Source organism: Dermatophagoides pteronyssinus, unplaced genomic scaffold (genome assembly GCF_027571235.1).
Source record: "Dermatophagoides pteronyssinus isolate colony J.1.1.1.1 unplaced genomic scaffold, Derpt_VIB-CSIC_2022.12 sq0007, whole genome shotgun sequence".
Lineage (NCBI taxonomy): Eukaryota > Metazoa > Arthropoda > Arachnida > Sarcoptiformes > Pyroglyphidae > Dermatophagoides > Dermatophagoides pteronyssinus.
This window is the reverse complement of record NW_027461531.1, coordinates 1,880,952-1,898,927: the sequence shown is the minus strand read 5'-3', so window position 1 is coordinate 1,898,927 and position 17,976 is coordinate 1,880,952. Positions and strand designations below refer to the sequence as shown.

Sequence of the window (17,976 nt, the reverse complement as noted above, 5' to 3'; positions counted from 1 at the left end):
ACATTTCATTTCATTCATTCTTCATTTTATTCCATACATATTTGTGGACCAAAGAGAATTTTATCTTTCTTTCTTGATTATTTTTTGCTGTTTATAAAGAGAAATTGGTGATCCTTTATATCGCACCATATGATGATGGCAAAAGATGATTCAAACAATGAATTTAATACATCCATCCATACACACACACGCACACATATTGAAACAAACGTACAAAATGGTTTCACGTCTTTTGGATTTTTCTTCTTCTTCTTATGTGTCTGTATACAAGATGATCATCTTGACTCTCATTTCATTCAAGTCGAAATAAAAGCTTTTTTTTCTTATGTTTTTTTTTTCACTTTCTCTTGTTTTTCGCCATTTTTTCTCTTCTTGTTTTTCGGTTCAAATACGTTTTTTTCCAATGATTGCTCTTCCATTCTTTTCACATACTCTTCGATTCAATCCAATTATCATCATCATCATTTTAATCATTGGAAGATTCACTTTTGATTTTTTTGATATTGGATGAAAAAAAATGAAAGTAAAATCGATTTTTCATTTTTTTCTTGTTTTTTTTTCATTGATCCACAGATGGACAATAGCCAAACCATACACAAACAAACATACACAAGATTAAATTCAAATATCACACGGTTATTTGATTTTGATCGGGATTTCAAATAAGATTTACGGTTGCAGAAATAAAAAAAACGAAAATTTTCTCACCAAATTTGGGATTTTTTTCCTGATTGTTTTCAACTGATATCAAAAATGAAAGATACGTACGTTTCAATTATCGATGAAGAAGATTTGATACAAAGATAAAAAGTATTGATAACTAATTACTATATTTCAAACGTAAATAAATTAATCAAACTCAATTGATAAACGATATTAGAATAGGCAAAATAATAATATCAATAACAATTGTTATTTGGATGAAAAAAACTTGAAAATAAATAAAGAAAAAAACTTATTGGTTGATTGGTTAATCAAATTGATTGATTGATTGAATAATCAATCGATCAATCAATCGATCTTCATTCTATTCTTATATCTTATAACAATTTCCTTTTTTTTGAAATCGATATTAGAATGAAAAATGGGCGTTGGGCGTTTTTGTGTATTTGTATTTACAAACGGATATCGATGTAAATAAAAGACCTAACATTCATTCATTTATTTAATTCATATTTTTTTGTTTGCCATCACATCATTTTGAATCAATCATTTTTTCAGTTCGTATTGCGTTTGTTTTGATCAGATAATATTTGATTCCAGGATGTGATGATGTTAATAATGATGATGATGACGATAATGGCCCTTGTTGTTATTACCGTTGATCAATCATATGGTCAATTAATGATGATGATGATTCAAGTTTTTTATTATTATTATCAGTGTGGTGTTGATTTTTATCAATCAAAAATGAATAGTAATTTTAGGTGTATAATAATAATAATGATAATAACATCAGCAACAAAAATGATAATGACGACGACGACGACAAAATTGATGATCTTCGATTCGACTGAATTTTTTTTACCGAAATTTTATAAAAGATGATTTGAATAATGATCATCATTATTATGATGATATTGGCGTGAAATTTGAATCTTATCAATTTTTTTTTGTTTGCATCGCTACTGCCATCCGTTCAGTATCAATAGTTTCCAAAAAATAAAAAAATTTATTTTAATCAAAATTCATATTACACGTTATGTCAATGCAAAAAAAAAAGAAGAAAAATTATGTAATCAGCTCACATATGCTTAAATACGCGTTTGACATTCATATTGTATGTTAAACCAGCAGGGATTATATGGAAATGATTTTTTTTCAATAAACAAAAAAAATATGATATGATCTTGTATGGGTTTTGTATGATCTTCCTGGTGTCCTAGCAAGCATTTCAAAATTTGGATTTAGATTTCGACAGGATTAACGAGAAAAAAAACATTAACAGAGCTAACATTCATAAATGTTGTTGTTTGTAAATAAATGATAAAGTAAAAACAGCAAATATGAAAAAACAAATCCAAGAAAAAAATATATTTTTTTCATTTCGCATAAAAATACAGAAAACGAATGACTAGAATGAAAAATAACGGAAATGTTTGTTGAAAATGGAAGAAGAAAAAAAATCGAAATTGCAATAACCAACATTGATGCCGATGTTGATGACACAATTTTCAATGTGATCATCAATTACATTTGTTGTAACCAGTTTTTTCTCAAAAAAAAACTTCATTTTCACTTCCAACAATCTTATTCAGTTTTTCAGCGAAAACCCTGCGGCTATTGTCATCCATCAAAACTTTACATCACATACCGTATATAAACAAAATTGCCATTATTTAAAGATGAAATAAAATAATGGAGCAAAAAAATGATCTTTCATATCAATCATAAATCAGATGACTACCATTTTTGAATGTATAAAACATATCATACATGTTCTCTCGTTTTCTGGATTCATCATTTTCCATTTTTTTTCTTTCAATTTGGATCAATATTCATTATTATTGTGTATATTAGATCGATATGACAACTTTTTTTTCTATAACGAAAGAAAACAAATGATAAAATAAGGAAATAGAACAATAACAAAAATGATGGAATAGGGATATCTGTTGATTATATAATATTACTGCTGCTGATGATGATTAATCAATTTAATTGATTTTCAACATCAATAAAACACCATTAGAGGATGGTGCCATTAAACTTTTATATAGATATTGATTAAAAAAAACATTTTTAAATTTGTAGATTTTAAATGGAAAAAAAAGGAAACGAAAACAAAAAACAAAACAAAACCAAAAGTTTTTTTGAACAAATTAATCAATCGCCTGACACACACCATTGTAGACTATTTCTACACATGTATATTAAAAAAACAATAAATGCTCGTTTGTACTTTGTGGTGTTTTTTTTTTTGGTTTCGTTTAATGTTTTTGTTTTAGTTATTGTTTCTGGAACAAAAATTAAAGAAAAAAACAAAATGAAATGTGTTTGTTTATTGTCAATAGTTGTTGTGTATGTTTGTGTGTTTGAATTGAATGAATAGAAAAAAAATGAAATTTTCTGCTTGCTTGCAGCACATATATAAACTAAACTAAACAATCAGTTATTTTGATCAGACAAAACAACAACAAAAATATTAAATTTTTTATGACGAATGTTATATCTCATTTTGTTCCCCGAAGAAAAAAAATGATAATTATTTTGCAATAATATCGTTAAACAATAGAATGATGGAATTTTTTTTTCTCTTTGACAATTGATAGAAAATTGTTTATTGTTGTTTTGTCGATCCAATTTTATTTATTAGATGAAATTTTTGTTATTCAATTATTTATTCTTAAAGGAAAGAAATTTCTGTTTTGTTTGCGTTAATTTTTCATCCATAAACTCTTGAAGAATTTTTGAAGAAAAAAATATAGATAATCGATATCAGTATGCTTGATTGATATTTTTATTGATTCAATCATTTCGGGTTGATTTGTTATTCATAATGAATGTGACTTAATACGAATATAAAACAACCAGTATACATTCCAATCATCTATATGTTTGGTTAATTTGTGTTAAATGAAAATGAAAATTTTAAACAAATTGATTGAATTTGTTCAATTAATACCTACATTAAAAATGATCAAATGTGTAACGGCACCAATCATAGCCAATCTTGGTCCATATCTTGGACCATGCATAAGACGGGCATAAAGATCTTCATATTTTGCCTTTGTGCAAATAGAAATTTTTCCCGGTATTCCCTGTATAATCGGTACTAAATGTTTTGCAGGACGATGTAAAGAATTACTTTGAAGAGCCAATGCTTCCATTAATAAAATTGTTATTCCACTATGAATGATTGTCAGTGTATATATAAAAAATCTATCAAATCCCGATAACGTATTATTCATGATCAATGTTGAAACACAAAGAACATTCCATGGAATACCGATAATGAAATAAATAAGAAAACTTCTGTTAATTTGACCGCGCCAAGCATTCATTGTGACCACACAGATACGACTATGTTCCAACACAAACCATTTGAGAAAATTGTATATTTTTCGATCCATTACAAATGTTTTTGCCATGTTAGGATCAATTTTTCCTTCATTGATCATCATTTGTGTTAATTTTATACAATATTTTCTTGCCATTGATAATGTACGGTCATAATCTCTAAGTTGAAATGCTTTTAATAATGTTGGTGATGATGCAAACAATCCGAAAAAGAATCCTAACTGTAATACGGTTATAATCATATTGCTCGTCGTTATTACTTCAACAAATAGAATCATATGTTGCCATATTTTATCGATATTATATTCTTGCATGATTATCTTATAATATAATATGGCAAACAATGTAATCGATATTCCTAAATTTAAATTTTTTCCATAATTTTTTTTTTTAATTGAACAGACATCAAATTCTTACCGAGAAATATATTAATTTGATACATAATGACATCGATAATTTGATATGTTTTGCAGATGAATAATTGGCATTCGACAGAGAAATATAAATATGTTTTCATCCGATTTTCATGCGCTAAATGTCTATTGATATGTTCCATATTAAACCAATATGATAACTGTGTCCAATTCCGACAAAACCAAGCTGCTAAATTTTTTGATAAAAGATTATTCGATGAATATTTTTCCATATTTCGATCATATTTTTGTTTGAAAATGTTTTTCTGTTCTGTTAGTGAATATTTTTGTTTTTTTAGATGATCCGTATTACGTACAACAATATCGTATGGCAGTTGAAATGTCCAAGAATCGGTTTCATTGAAATGGAAAACATATTTACCAATGAGGCCTAAACCAGGTAGACCCATCATTAGAAATAGATATTGTTGGTATAGATTTGGTTTATATTTATTTACAATATAACATATTGGATCTAGACATAAATAATTAAATGAATTTTCATTAAAATGTATAATTAAACAGATGATTATACGCAATTCAAAGAAAATCATGACAGCCGTTTCATAACGATGTTTCCAAAGATTAAATTTTGGATTTTTTGGCTGCATAATTTCTTTCAATTGACAATAATAAAAACGTTTTATCTGAAGAAACATTTTTATGATACTATCATGTTGTAATGCTTGACTGAAAATGATCAAACCGAACAATAATTATTTTTATATGAACTAGAAAAAACGCTTAATAAATTTAACCTTGTTAATTAAAATGTGAAATTTTCGATCTATTATCGGGTATTCTTATGTTTTAATAACTTTTTATTCACAGTAAATGGTCGACAAAAACACATGATAGTTTTTATGGCAAAAAACTTTTTAAAAAAAATCAATTAAGTGTTGTGAGAATAAAATTCGAGAATATTCTTCGGAAAAATTATCTCATGAGTATGTTGATAAGAAAAGTTATTTTTTTAATTTCTAATTAATTGTAGAATTTTGTGTGGATACCTTTTCATATGTGAAGTTTTAGTTTCAAAACAGAATAGTTGATAATCGGGCAATCAAGCAAATAAATGCCAACGGTTCATCATTGACAATTTGATAAATAAACACAAATGGTTTGACATATTGAAAAATGTTAAAAGTAAATATTTTTTCATAGAAAAAAGTTAATGAAAAAAATTTCATTTAGTTTCTCAATGCAAAAGTCATTAATCATTTTCATTATCATTTTTGAAATGTTTTTTCGCGTTTTTTATATTTACAAAATTCTTTAAATTTATCGATTTTTTTTCAAAATCATCATTCAACAATCATGATCTAATTATAATATAACGTTACAATTAACGACAAATTTTTCATCATTGTCGTTGATCAAAAGAAAATAAATTAAATTCAAAGCCAAAAATAAGAGAAAATGAACTACAAACGAAAAACTTTATTTCTTTTATTCATTGAATGAATGAAAAAATGTTGAGAATTTCATATCAATAAAAAAAAAACACAAAGTATTCCCATTTTCGGAAAAATTCAATTGATTCAATTTTTTGGCTCTTCATCTATGATGATTATTTAATTGTCTGATTTCAGGCCAAATGAAACTTGTATTTATTTGACAACAACAACAAAAAAAGATTTTTTGTTGTTGTTTTTTTCGGTTTGACATTTTACTAATTGTCGCACATGTCATCATGGATTAGTTGTAATTCTTTTTTTTCATATTCATGTCATAATCATCATAATCCTGACTACCTGTCTAATGTCTGTCTGATGTTTTTGTTGTTGTTGTTTTGTTTAATATGAAGGAAAATTTCAGGAAAAATAAATTTGCATACATAGATTAGGATTGATGTTTTTGTTTTTCTATGTAATGTTTATTCTAAACTCAGAAGAAAAAAAGAAGTTTACCATTATGGTGTGGTCTTTCTTCACTATAGTGGTGTTTCAAAATTTCCATCTTTCATAGTAATAGCCATCACTATTATTTAATTTTTTTCTGGAATAATTTGTTTACAACTTTCTTTTCTTTGATATCATTATTGTTTGTTTTCAAATATAAAAATAAATTTTTTAATGTTCGGTTTGTTTTGTCTTTGTGTGTGTTTGTTGACAATAATAACAACAACAAGTGTCAAATGCTAAAATTAAAATTAACAGTTGAAAAAATACGTTTCATTTCTTCACCGATATTATCATTATCATAATTCTAAGCAGATAATAATAAAAACAAACAAAATTCCATCATTTCAAATAGTTTTCATTTTCGTTAGGTGATTAGCATAAAACATGATTATGATGAAGATGATGACTACGATAACATTTCGAAAGATGATGTTTTTTTTTCGATGAGAATAATTTCAAATTTGAAATCAACAAAATTATCTTCATTTTTTGTTTTGTTTGTTTGAAATAAGCCTCATCACATTAACATTGGAATTGAGATTTTGTTTTTTCTTTGAATCAATCAAAATCAATTATGATGATGCATTCAATCTATTTGAAGAAAATAATGAAATGAATGAGGCAATTTTCTATAACAAATCATCAATTTGATATATTGGCATGTATGTTGTATATCGGATTTTCAAATAATGACATGACATCAATGTTGTAAGTGTAGCGATCTCTAAGATATCTCATCTTTTTTTTTCTTTCATCGATCAAGTAAATAAAATAATTTATTCGAATCATCATGTTTTTTGTATGTTGTGGTGGTGGTTTCATATTTACATTCATTAATGGATTCATTTATTTCAATAGAAAAACATCAAAAAATTAAATTCAATGCAAATATTTAGCTAATATTAACAATCTAAACACAATGAAATCTCAAGAAAAAAAAGATTAAAACAACAACAAAAGTTGATCTCAAACTTTATAGATGATGATTTGATCGAGCATAAGCATTTTTACTTATTTGTCTTTTTATTAATGAAAAGATGATCAAAGACAATTCTTCAATCATTATTATAAATGTAAAATTTCAGTTTTTTTCATATGATTCGATTGACCATTTTTTCAAATTTATGACATGATTTTTTTTCAATTCAGTCAATCAAATTGTTTTTGTTTTGTTTCAATTGGATTCAACAACAAAAAAAACAAGCAATTAGAGATAATTTGACAGTCTTCAAAACATTCAACGAATGTTGTTACAATGAATGAACATCATTGAAAATAATTGGTAGATAAAAAATTTGTTGCGCTTCAAATTATTTTATTATTTCGATTAGATTTGCTGTTCCATCATGATGATGATAATGATGAAGTATCTGAAGATGATGTTTCTTATATTCATAGTCATGAATGTGTAATAAGTGTCGAATTTTTTTTTTCATCTTCAAATGTTGTCGTTATTAATTAATTAATGTTGAAAAACTTTCACATTAACAATCATTTGGTTGATTTATTACTGACATACATTAACAAATTCTTTATTTCTTCTATTTTCTATCAATTAAGGTTATGTTCAATAAAACGAACAAATTTGATAGCCAATTTATTATTCAACTAAATCTGTTTTGAATAGCTGATCATTTGGTAACAAAAAAAAGAAGAAAAAAAATCTTTTGAATCTTCAAAAATCATAATAAATTTCACTTGTGTATGAATCACGTCTTTGCCATTTATATGCCAACTTGTATTGCTGAGAAATAAAAATCTGTCCGACAAACATTATTGATAAAAATGACGGCCAATCATTATCAAAATATAAAAAAAAACATTGAGTTCTTCGACCACCGAATCAAATCAACCGATATAGGTAGATCCAAATCAAATTGAGTTTTTTCTGATCTTATTTATGCTTATTTTCGGTCTACCATATCATTCATAAACATTGTCTTTAATTCTAATTCGGATTTTTTTTTGTTGTTGTCTGTTTTATTTAATCATAAGCCGATAAACAAAAATCTAATTTATAAGGTTCAGATACAAAAAAAAACAAAACAAAATTCACCATTCGATATCAGACATTCATCGATGCTTTAATAATTTTCCAAAATAATTCATTTAATGAAAATCACTGTGTAGATAATGATAATAAATCTGATCAGCAAAAAAAAACACTTGAAAATTTGCATTCTTCAAACATTCGATTATTTTTATTTTGGCCAATAGATTAATTAGTCAATGAAAAAGGAAGTGATATAACTATTAACTTTTATTTTTGGTGATTATTTCTATGTGCCATGGTGTTCTTATCATCTGGAACGTTTGGTTGAAATTGTTTTTTTTTTTTGTTTTGCTTTTTCATTTCATTCACTTTTCAACATTATCGTCGACTCTTAAAACTTATTGAACTAATCAAGGATGAAAATACACATATAACTTGATAGCATCATCATAACTAACCATTAATTAGTTGTTTATGTAACGCTTATATTAGTTGATTTTGATGTTATAGTTGGTTATAATTAGTTGGACACGAGTTTCATTGATCAGATTCACGATAGAAAAACATGTCTATTGTATAAATAATCATCATCATCATCATCACCATAAACCACAAACTAAAAGCCGTGAACAAAAATGATGAAATCAAAATAATGAAGAAAAAAAGAAAAGAAATCGTGACATCCTTTGAACACCATTGGCCTATGGATATTTTTATCCATTTGCATTGATGAATTTTCTATCAAAAAGATTTTTTGCCAATAATTTTTTTTTCGTTTTATCAGAAAAATTTTATGACCATTTCGATTATTGATGTTGGAAAGATTTCCGATTTTGTTGAACCTGAAATTCGAATGTGGGCGGAAAAAATGACGAAATTTTTTGTTTTGTTTCAATTCAATTTGATTTTAGATCAAAAAGAAAATCTTCAATGTTCACAATGATGCCAATCTTATGAAGAAGATAGTGTTTAATTTTTTTTCTTCTTAAAAAAAATTTCATTTTATTTTGATGATGATAATGATTATAATGATGATAACAATTGGCTGACCATCAAGGACAACAAATTTTGTTTTGTTTTGTTTTTTGATCGTAGTTGATTTGATTCGATGATAATGAATGATGACGATAATAATAATAATTGTTCAAACAACAACAAACAGCATCGATCATCATCATCATCGACAAACATTTTCAAACATTGGAACGATATCGATTATGAAATAGCAATTTTTTTATGTTTTTTATGTTTCTTTCACATCATCATTCGATAATTCTGATTATAATCATAATCATGTGGGGAAGATTAATTGGATAACCTTGTCTGATGATCTCATCAATCCTTTTGTTTTGATTTTTGTTTTGCTCTATTGTAGATGCTAACTATGATTACATACATACCGATTTGTTGACAACATTGATGTTGTTGCTGTTGTTTGTTTTTTCCAAATATTTCATTCATTTCTATCCAGAATTCATGTATGATCGATACTATTTTGATTTTGATTGGATAAATTATGAAACATTTGTTTCGTGCAGAAACACAAACACACGACATTGATCATTGATCGAAATTCGAAATTTCAATAGATTTGAACAAATCTTTTTTATTTCACCCAGGAATTTCATCACTAAAATTCTATTTCTAATAATGATGATGATGATAGAATTAGATTTGTTCATTATTTTTTTTTGTCCTGTTTCGTTCAAATTTGAAATTGATCGAACAAGACATTTTGGAGAAAATTTTGAATTTTTTTTTCATTTTTCGAAAAAACCCAAGCAAAAACATCGATTAATATTATGATCATTTTGATTTTTTGTTGTTGTTGTTTTTTCCCATAAATCATGAAAATAATGTTGACATTTCAATGAACATCTAATCTAATCATTTTTTTAAATTTTTTGTTATGTTTGCGTGTTTGTCGATCAATAATGGATTAAGAATGTGTTTGAATTATGTTCCATTAGAATGACATTGATAAACAAAACAAAAATGCAAAAAAATTCATTGAAGGTAATTGAAATTGACCACGAAATCATCTTCAACAAAATCGTTTCATTTGTTATTGTTCATTGTTGAAAAAAACTACAAATATTTTTCCTTGAACAAAATATTCTATTCAAATTGTTCCATTGTTAATCGTATTTTTTTTGCCTGCTTTCTAAATTTAAATATTTTTTCATTTTATAATAACCAAATTGCTAGCATTCATTTCTGTTAGTTTATAAATTCTTATTTGAAAAAACAAACAAACAACAACAAATGGTTTACCAAAATGGAAGTTGAATTGAACTTATGATTTATTAATATCATCGAAGTAAAATTGTTCAAAAAAACTAACAGATTAAAATAATAATGGCTCCAATCTGTTTTTAGCAATCATAAACCGATCTCTTTATCATAATTTTTATTATCATTGTTGCTTTTCGATCCCCAAAACAATAGTAAATTTTAATAAGAATGACAAAAACAAAATGTAGTTATTATTTTGCATCTGTTTTGTATATTATTATTATTAACATCATAATGCCTGAATCCACATTGAAGTCTTTGACAAAACATACACAAGTAGTAAAAATATGAATACCAGTATAATCATCAAAAAAGAGTTTCAAATTTATCATATCATATCTGGTTTTCGTGTTCATATTTTTCATCAAAAATGTTGAGAAAATTAATTTTAAAATTTTAGATAGTTGAAAAATGAAGTAAACTCAAAATACTTTGTTAAACTCATTGAAAAGGAAATCTTTTGTCCACATAATCAGTAAAGACAATAAAAGTTATATCGCATTTGGAAATCGCACACATTCTTTTCATTTTTTTTTCAACATATTTTTTCTTTTTTCTTTTTTAATTCGTTCAATGACCACAATTCAATTTTCATTCATTCATACTGATGATCAACAACAGCATATCATCATCATGAAATTTTTCACACTCGCAATGAATTGATGTGAGAAAAAGAAATATTATTGGGTAAATTTAATTAAAAATTCCGAACACACATATTTTTTTTGTTTTAAATGGAAAACAATATCATCATCATTTTGTTGTTTTTTAAGAGATAATTATTTTATTGTTCAATTTAAAATAAAACATAAATTTTTCTAAATGTATGATGTGCGTGATAATTTAAAATTCTTTAACAAATTTTTTTACCGTTTCAAAAAAAAGTGAAAACAAAAACAATTAATGACATAGCATAATAATAAACAAATATTAATCGGATTTGAAATTGAGAGAAAATAAAATTAAAACAACAAACAAACAAAAAATTTCTGGTCATAAACATGATAATAATTTGCATGTTTGTTTTTGGGTTCGGTTTTGATCAATGGCGCAGTGCAACAACAACAACAACAAAATCCAAATGATTCAAACATTTTTGATCGTTTTAGATGAGAAATAATATATGCTTAGTATGTACATTATGAGTATTTGATTGGAAAATAATCATACTTCCTTGGTTTTTTTCTCATACCGGTATATTAAAGAAAACAATATTGTGTACCATCATCAAAAAAAAACATAAAACGCGCCCAAAATCCTGCTACATACATCAATATGATTTTGTTCGGTTATAAATCACAATTTTCTTCATTGAGTTGTACATTTAAAGAACACACATACACAAATCATTCAAGATAATTTTAGAAAATGTAAAAGACGAGATAAATATCCCCTTTTGGTCATCCATTATGAATCGATTGGTAATTTTTCTTTTATTTCTTTTTTTCTCATCATTCGATAAATAGATCATTATCTTGAATTGATCAATTTGAAAATAATTTTACAGAGTGTAATCATGATAATCGCACACGCACACACACTAAAATATACTGATAGATTATACCAATTGAAAAAAAGTCCATCAAAAATGGTATAATTTTATCAAAATTAATGCTCATAAGATGAATGATTTTCGGTATTATCGTAAAAAGTTAATTGGTATTCAAATCATCGCTAAAAAAGTGTTTTGATTAATGTTCATATGGTTCTAATGACGATGTTTTTTTCAGAATGATTTGCATTGAATTATCTAATTCAATCGGTAATGACATTTTTCAAGAATATTTTTTTCTGATATTCTATTATTTTGTTTTTACTTATTAATAATTTGGATAGACAACGGTGACTAGAGATAAACTTGTTGATTTGTGTGAACAATTCCTAAGGACAAGCGTACTGATATGTTTTTCCCTCAGTAACAAATTTTTTTTGCCATCATCATTTTAGATTTTATTTTGGAGGTTATCCATCATTCATGATGATACAATGTTTATTACAGTGGCTATGTTGGCTTGTCAATCATAAACCATAATTGTTGTAAAGATGATGATAGTCTACCTTCATTTTTTTCTGATGTTAAATTTAAAGCCAAAAATGGATTAAGATAATAACAGGATTGAATTTACAAAACCGGTGATCTAGGCAAAATAAAAAATTTAATTCGACTAAAAATTTTTTTTAAATTTTGCTTCAAGGTAGAATCATTGATCAAATGATTTTGTATGATGGATGGATATTTGAAGCTATTGCCATGAATGGATTGATTGTATTATGGTTTAGAAAAACCTAAAATTTTTCTGTCATCATCTATAGACAGAAAGGTGTTAATGATACCTTGATATATGAAAAAAATAGTAAAAAAATTGAATTTCATTTCGCATTAATCAAGTCGACCATAACGGGAATTTGTTTCTTCTCTTGTTCAATATTCATATTGTTTGATCATTGTTTTATGCTTTCAAATTTTTGAAGCCAAAATCCAAAAAAATAATAGAAAAATACAAAAATTTTGATTGTTTCTCAAAATAAATGTATGAATCGTTTCATATAATAGACAGTTGGTGATGATATTAATTCGTCAACAAGTATATCCATACAGATAAAACACCAAAGTTTGAATTCTAAAAGAAAATCCAATAACAAAAAGAAAAAATCATTTATATTCAAAGAATGATATAAGGAAAAAGAAATCAAAATTATATGTAAATTATGTTGTTGTCGGAAAAGAGTGAAAAATTAAATATAAAAAAAAACAAGAGAAATTGAAATATTTCAAATGAATAAAAACCGGTAGCAAAAAATGATAATAAAATATGCATTTCCGAATCTTTACAACAGCAAAAAAAACAACAAATTTCCTTATTGTTTTATGATAGTGAAAAATTTGAAATATAAATTTAATGAATAACAAACAAATATCAATGATAAATATAGTGTTAATTTGTAAATTCAAATTAAACAAAATTTTTTTCTTGCCTCCTTTTCTTTTTGTGTAGTATACGAAAACATCCGAAAACAAATTCATCACCCCAAACAACTTCTGTATTAGGTATTTATAGCAAATAGTAAATTAGTACGCCTACAACTCAACTGAAAAAAAGGGCTAGTGAACCATATTTAAGTAACCAAAATTTAAAATTTATTTTAGATGCCAAAAATTGACTAAACAAAATTAATCATCATCATCATCATCACCATAAACATTCCATTCATCATATATACACTTTTATTTACAGGAAAACAAAAAATCTCATGATAATATGATATATTGTTGTTGTAAAAAAACATAATTTGATTATTAAGTTGCTCGTTGTTGAATTAAAAATATCAACTGAATTATTATGCACACCATATTAGATGTGATAATAATTATTATAAGTGAAGACGAAAACAAAAACAAAAAAAAAACAATGAAAACAAGGAAAAAACAAACGAAATTATTCAGATATAAATCAAAAAGAAAAAATCTTATAATATTTAAAATAATTAAATAGAATAAATGAAAATTAATTTTATTTCATAATCATAATTCTATTTTCGGATTATTTGTTTATCTTTTTGACTAATTTACCTGTTGCCGCTGAAACAATACGTAAAACAAACAAACAAAAAGAAAAAAACATCACAAGATTCACAACAGTGGAAAAAATTGCACAAAAACTTGACAATAATAAAACTTTCGATTTTCGATAAGTATCCAAATACAAATTCTAAAGAATTTGTTGTTCAATCGATAATCGTATGATTCATAAATCTCAAGACTTAACATAAACTTGAAAACAACAAAATTTACGACAAAAATTTTCAAATATTTTTTTCTATTGACGTCTATAGTTGTAATTTTGACAATGAAAAACGAGAAAAAAGCCATAAACAAAAAGTCATTTTTCAAATAGTGTTGAAAGGTTTTTCCGTAGGATAATATCACTAATATAAAGCTTACATTTTGAAGATTCATGGCTATTCACATTCCTTAATCATAGTTTTGTAACAATGAATCAAACTGAATCTTATCTTATAATTGTTGAAGATGTTGATAATGGTTCATCCACATTATCATCTGCACCGGCCAATTTGAATTTCCTTCAAAATATCAAGCAAATCACACCTTACAAGCAAAAATTTTATCATATTTTTCAACAATATCTATGGATTTTTCCATTAATAATCGGTTTTCTTTTTCCAGTATTTTGTTTAATACTGTAAGTTGATGATTGAAATTGTTTGACTACATTTGATTCTAATAAAATTTTTTTTTCATCATACATTATCAGTTATGTAGACAAATTAGTTTCTGATGATTTACATCCAATTCTACCATTGATTAGTGATTTAGGATCAAAACCACCGGTTGCCGGTTATGTAGCACAAATTTTCGATACAATTGCAATACTAAGTAAGTAAAAAAAATCATTCTACCATATCCATTGAATGACTGATTGTTTTATTTAGATTTGCTCACTGTTTATGCTCGTTATGAGCAAGTGAAATTTTATATCAAAAAATATTTTCAAAACTCCAGTATTGATATTTGTCAACGTTTAAAGCAAAACAATAAATATTTTACAATTTCTGGATGCGGATTTTCACTCGGTGTGATCATATTGGGAAATTTTCGCAATACTGAACAACCAATGGAACATGGTATAGGTTTTATTATCATGTCGTGTATTCTTGGTTACATTTTTTTCACGGTAAATTCTTATCAGCAATTTTCATCAATTTTTTCAATCATTTTTTTTATTTATAGACAAAAATTTGTGATGATTTATATTCATTCAAACGTATTGAATCACAACCATTCAGTATCCGATGCTGTGGTTGGATCATCCTCATTTCTCTTATTATGAGTGCCCTTTTTTTAATTATCGCTGTTTTGCAACTAGATTCGATTTACCTTTGGTTTGATAATGATCAACGATTAAATTGGCAACCAAATCATCCTGGATACATATGGTTTACATTGGGTACTTTTTCTGAATGGTTTTTTGTTAATTGGTGTTCAATATACTTTTTTTCAATCAGTCATCGTATACATATTTTCAATCGATGTCATCGAATAAAATGATATTTTTACATGAATAATGGAATAGATTTAAATTTTGTTGATATTGTTCAATAATAATTTATGTCATAATTTGAACAACAAATCAATCCGGTTATCATACTTATATTTGCGAGTATTTTGAAATAAATCTTCGTTAATTCCGGCACTTTGTTCTAATCTTTTTTTTTACAATTGCAAAATCTATTCGTTCATTTACAAAATAATTTTATTATACGAATAAGTTATTGCTAGATCTTAAGGCAAGAAACAAAACAAAACAAAACAAAAAAACAAAAAATGTTATTCTAATTATCTATTTCCTATGTTTTAGCCCAAAAATTGAATGAATGTAAATTTTTATTTGTCATTCAACACTTGTTTGAGATACGGACATTAATTCAAGATATAAAATAATTAAAATAATGAAAATTTTATGACAAAACACTGTTTTTCTTTTTGAAAATGAAAACAAAGAAATGAATAAAATATACGGATGCATCAGTGGATAGAAGAAAAACTTTGGGTCAATTCAAATTATGATAAAGATGTGAATTTCCTTCTATGTTTTGAACAAGAGTTGAATTTTTAATTTCTACTATTTTTATTTAACTGATTAAAAAAAGACAGAAATGAAATACAAGTACCGAATAATGAAAAATGATAAAATATTTTCACAATTTTTTTCTGTGATCAAAATGATTGGATTGATTAAATGATGAGCCAAGTAACAAAAATTGTTGTTTATCGAAAATAATCAATCATTCATCCAACTTGAATGGCAAGCACGATCCAGGATAATGCGGGACAACGATGAAAACTTTTTTTTTGCTTTCAAATCTAAACAACATAAAAAGTCAAGGTAAAAAGGCCAATTTATGAGGAATTCTTCATTAAAATTTGAATTTTCGTTTGTGAAGAAAACATTTTTTTTTAAATAATGAAAGCAAACAAATGTTCAGATGATCGAATATTTTTGAAAGGATGGTATACACACATTTGTAAGTGTCAGAAGTAAATTTGTTAAACAACTCTTGTTGATCAAGCTAATCACATTAGTCGTCAACAATTTAATTGAATTGAACAAATAACGATAAATCACATTAGTTAGGTCAACAGTACAAATCAGGTCGATGATCGATTTTTATTTATTTCATTTGATCAGAAGGGAAAAAATTGAATAAATTCCATAAAATTTTTAATTTTTATTTTCGAATATTTAGATAATATATTCGAATGTAGATGAATTATTCAATCAACATCATTATTATTGTTGTTGTTGTCGTCGTCGTCATTGGGAAAATAAATATAGGAAATATGCATAAATCAATGATGAAATGAAAACAAAACATAAAGAAAGTGAATAGTGAAAGGTAACTTCCTGATGATAAGGCGTAAATATGTGAATAATAATTTAACTTAAAAATAAGTTAATTTCGTGACCACTGTCGATTTACCGGATTATATGGTCAATTTCCTTTGAATCATCATTGTTGAATCTTTACCTACTGATGATAATTATTTGTCCACATACACACAACACAACACAAACAAACACACATACACACTTTGAGGTTTTTTTTTGCTATTTTAATCTTTTTTTCAAACATTTAAATCAATATATGAAAGTTTCAAGTGGTCATATCACGCTTCAATTGTTGTTCATCATAAATATGAGTATATCACAAATATAATCATCCCCGAGAAAAAAACGAATAAATAATATTCAAAAGAAAATGGATCCGGAAAAAATTGAATCCTAATCATCATCATCGTCTTCATAATTGATGATTTGTATTTGGCGAAAAAAAATATTTATCTGTTTAAATATGTAATTATCGGAAAGTATGTACCAAAAAATGAAATGGAAATCATGAATTGAGAAAATATTTACGGTTTAAAAGGATAAAAAATCGTCGAACACGCTTTTTTTCGATTAAGCGGATTTTTTGTTTTGTTTTTAATTAATGCATGATAAAGAATTCAATTCAATTTGAAAAAAATTCAGCATTTTTTTCCAATATGATCTAATAAGATTATGGTAGGAAAAAAATAAAGCAAAACAATAATGAAAATTTTTTCTTGTGTTTGTGACACATAAATTGATGATGATATCCATCATAAATCAGATTGTCAAAATTCGTGTGGTCATCTTTATATTCATTCATTCATTTATTTATTCATTCATAGAAATAGAAATTGATTTATTTTTCCTGTTTGTTTTCATTGTGATATTTTTTCTGGTTTGTTTTTGTTTCATCATTATGATAGAGGAAACATCTTCAACAACAAAAAATTTGTGTATTT

At 25.7% G+C, this 17,976-nt stretch overlaps 2 protein-coding genes across 2 annotated transcripts; one reads left to right on the top strand and one right to left on the bottom strand.

Annotated features, from left to right (window-relative positions):
• Positions 1-3,197: 3,197 nt before the first annotated feature.
• On the bottom strand, positions 3,198-4,305 carry LOC113790201 (uncharacterized). Its single transcript, XM_027339835.2, has 2 exons — positions 3,630-4,305; positions 3,198-3,550 (listed from the first exon to the last, which is right to left on the bottom strand). Exons 1-2 carry the CDS (start codon positions 4,296-4,298, stop codon positions 3,491-3,493), a joined length of 729 nt encoding a protein of 242 aa, XP_027195636.2. The 5' UTR covers positions 4,299-4,305; the 3' UTR covers positions 3,198-3,490.
• A 10,194-nt stretch (positions 4,306-14,499) lies between these two features.
• Positions 14,500-15,710, top strand: LOC113790159 (DNA damage-regulated autophagy modulator protein 1-like). Its single transcript, XM_027339787.2, has 4 exons — positions 14,500-14,827; positions 14,900-15,021; positions 15,078-15,319; positions 15,376-15,710. The coding sequence occupies exons 1-4, from the start codon at positions 14,619-14,621 to the stop codon at positions 15,691-15,693; spliced, it is 891 nt and encodes a 296-aa protein (XP_027195588.2). The 5' UTR covers positions 14,500-14,618; the 3' UTR covers positions 15,694-15,710.
• Positions 15,711-17,976: the final 2,266 nt, after the last annotated feature.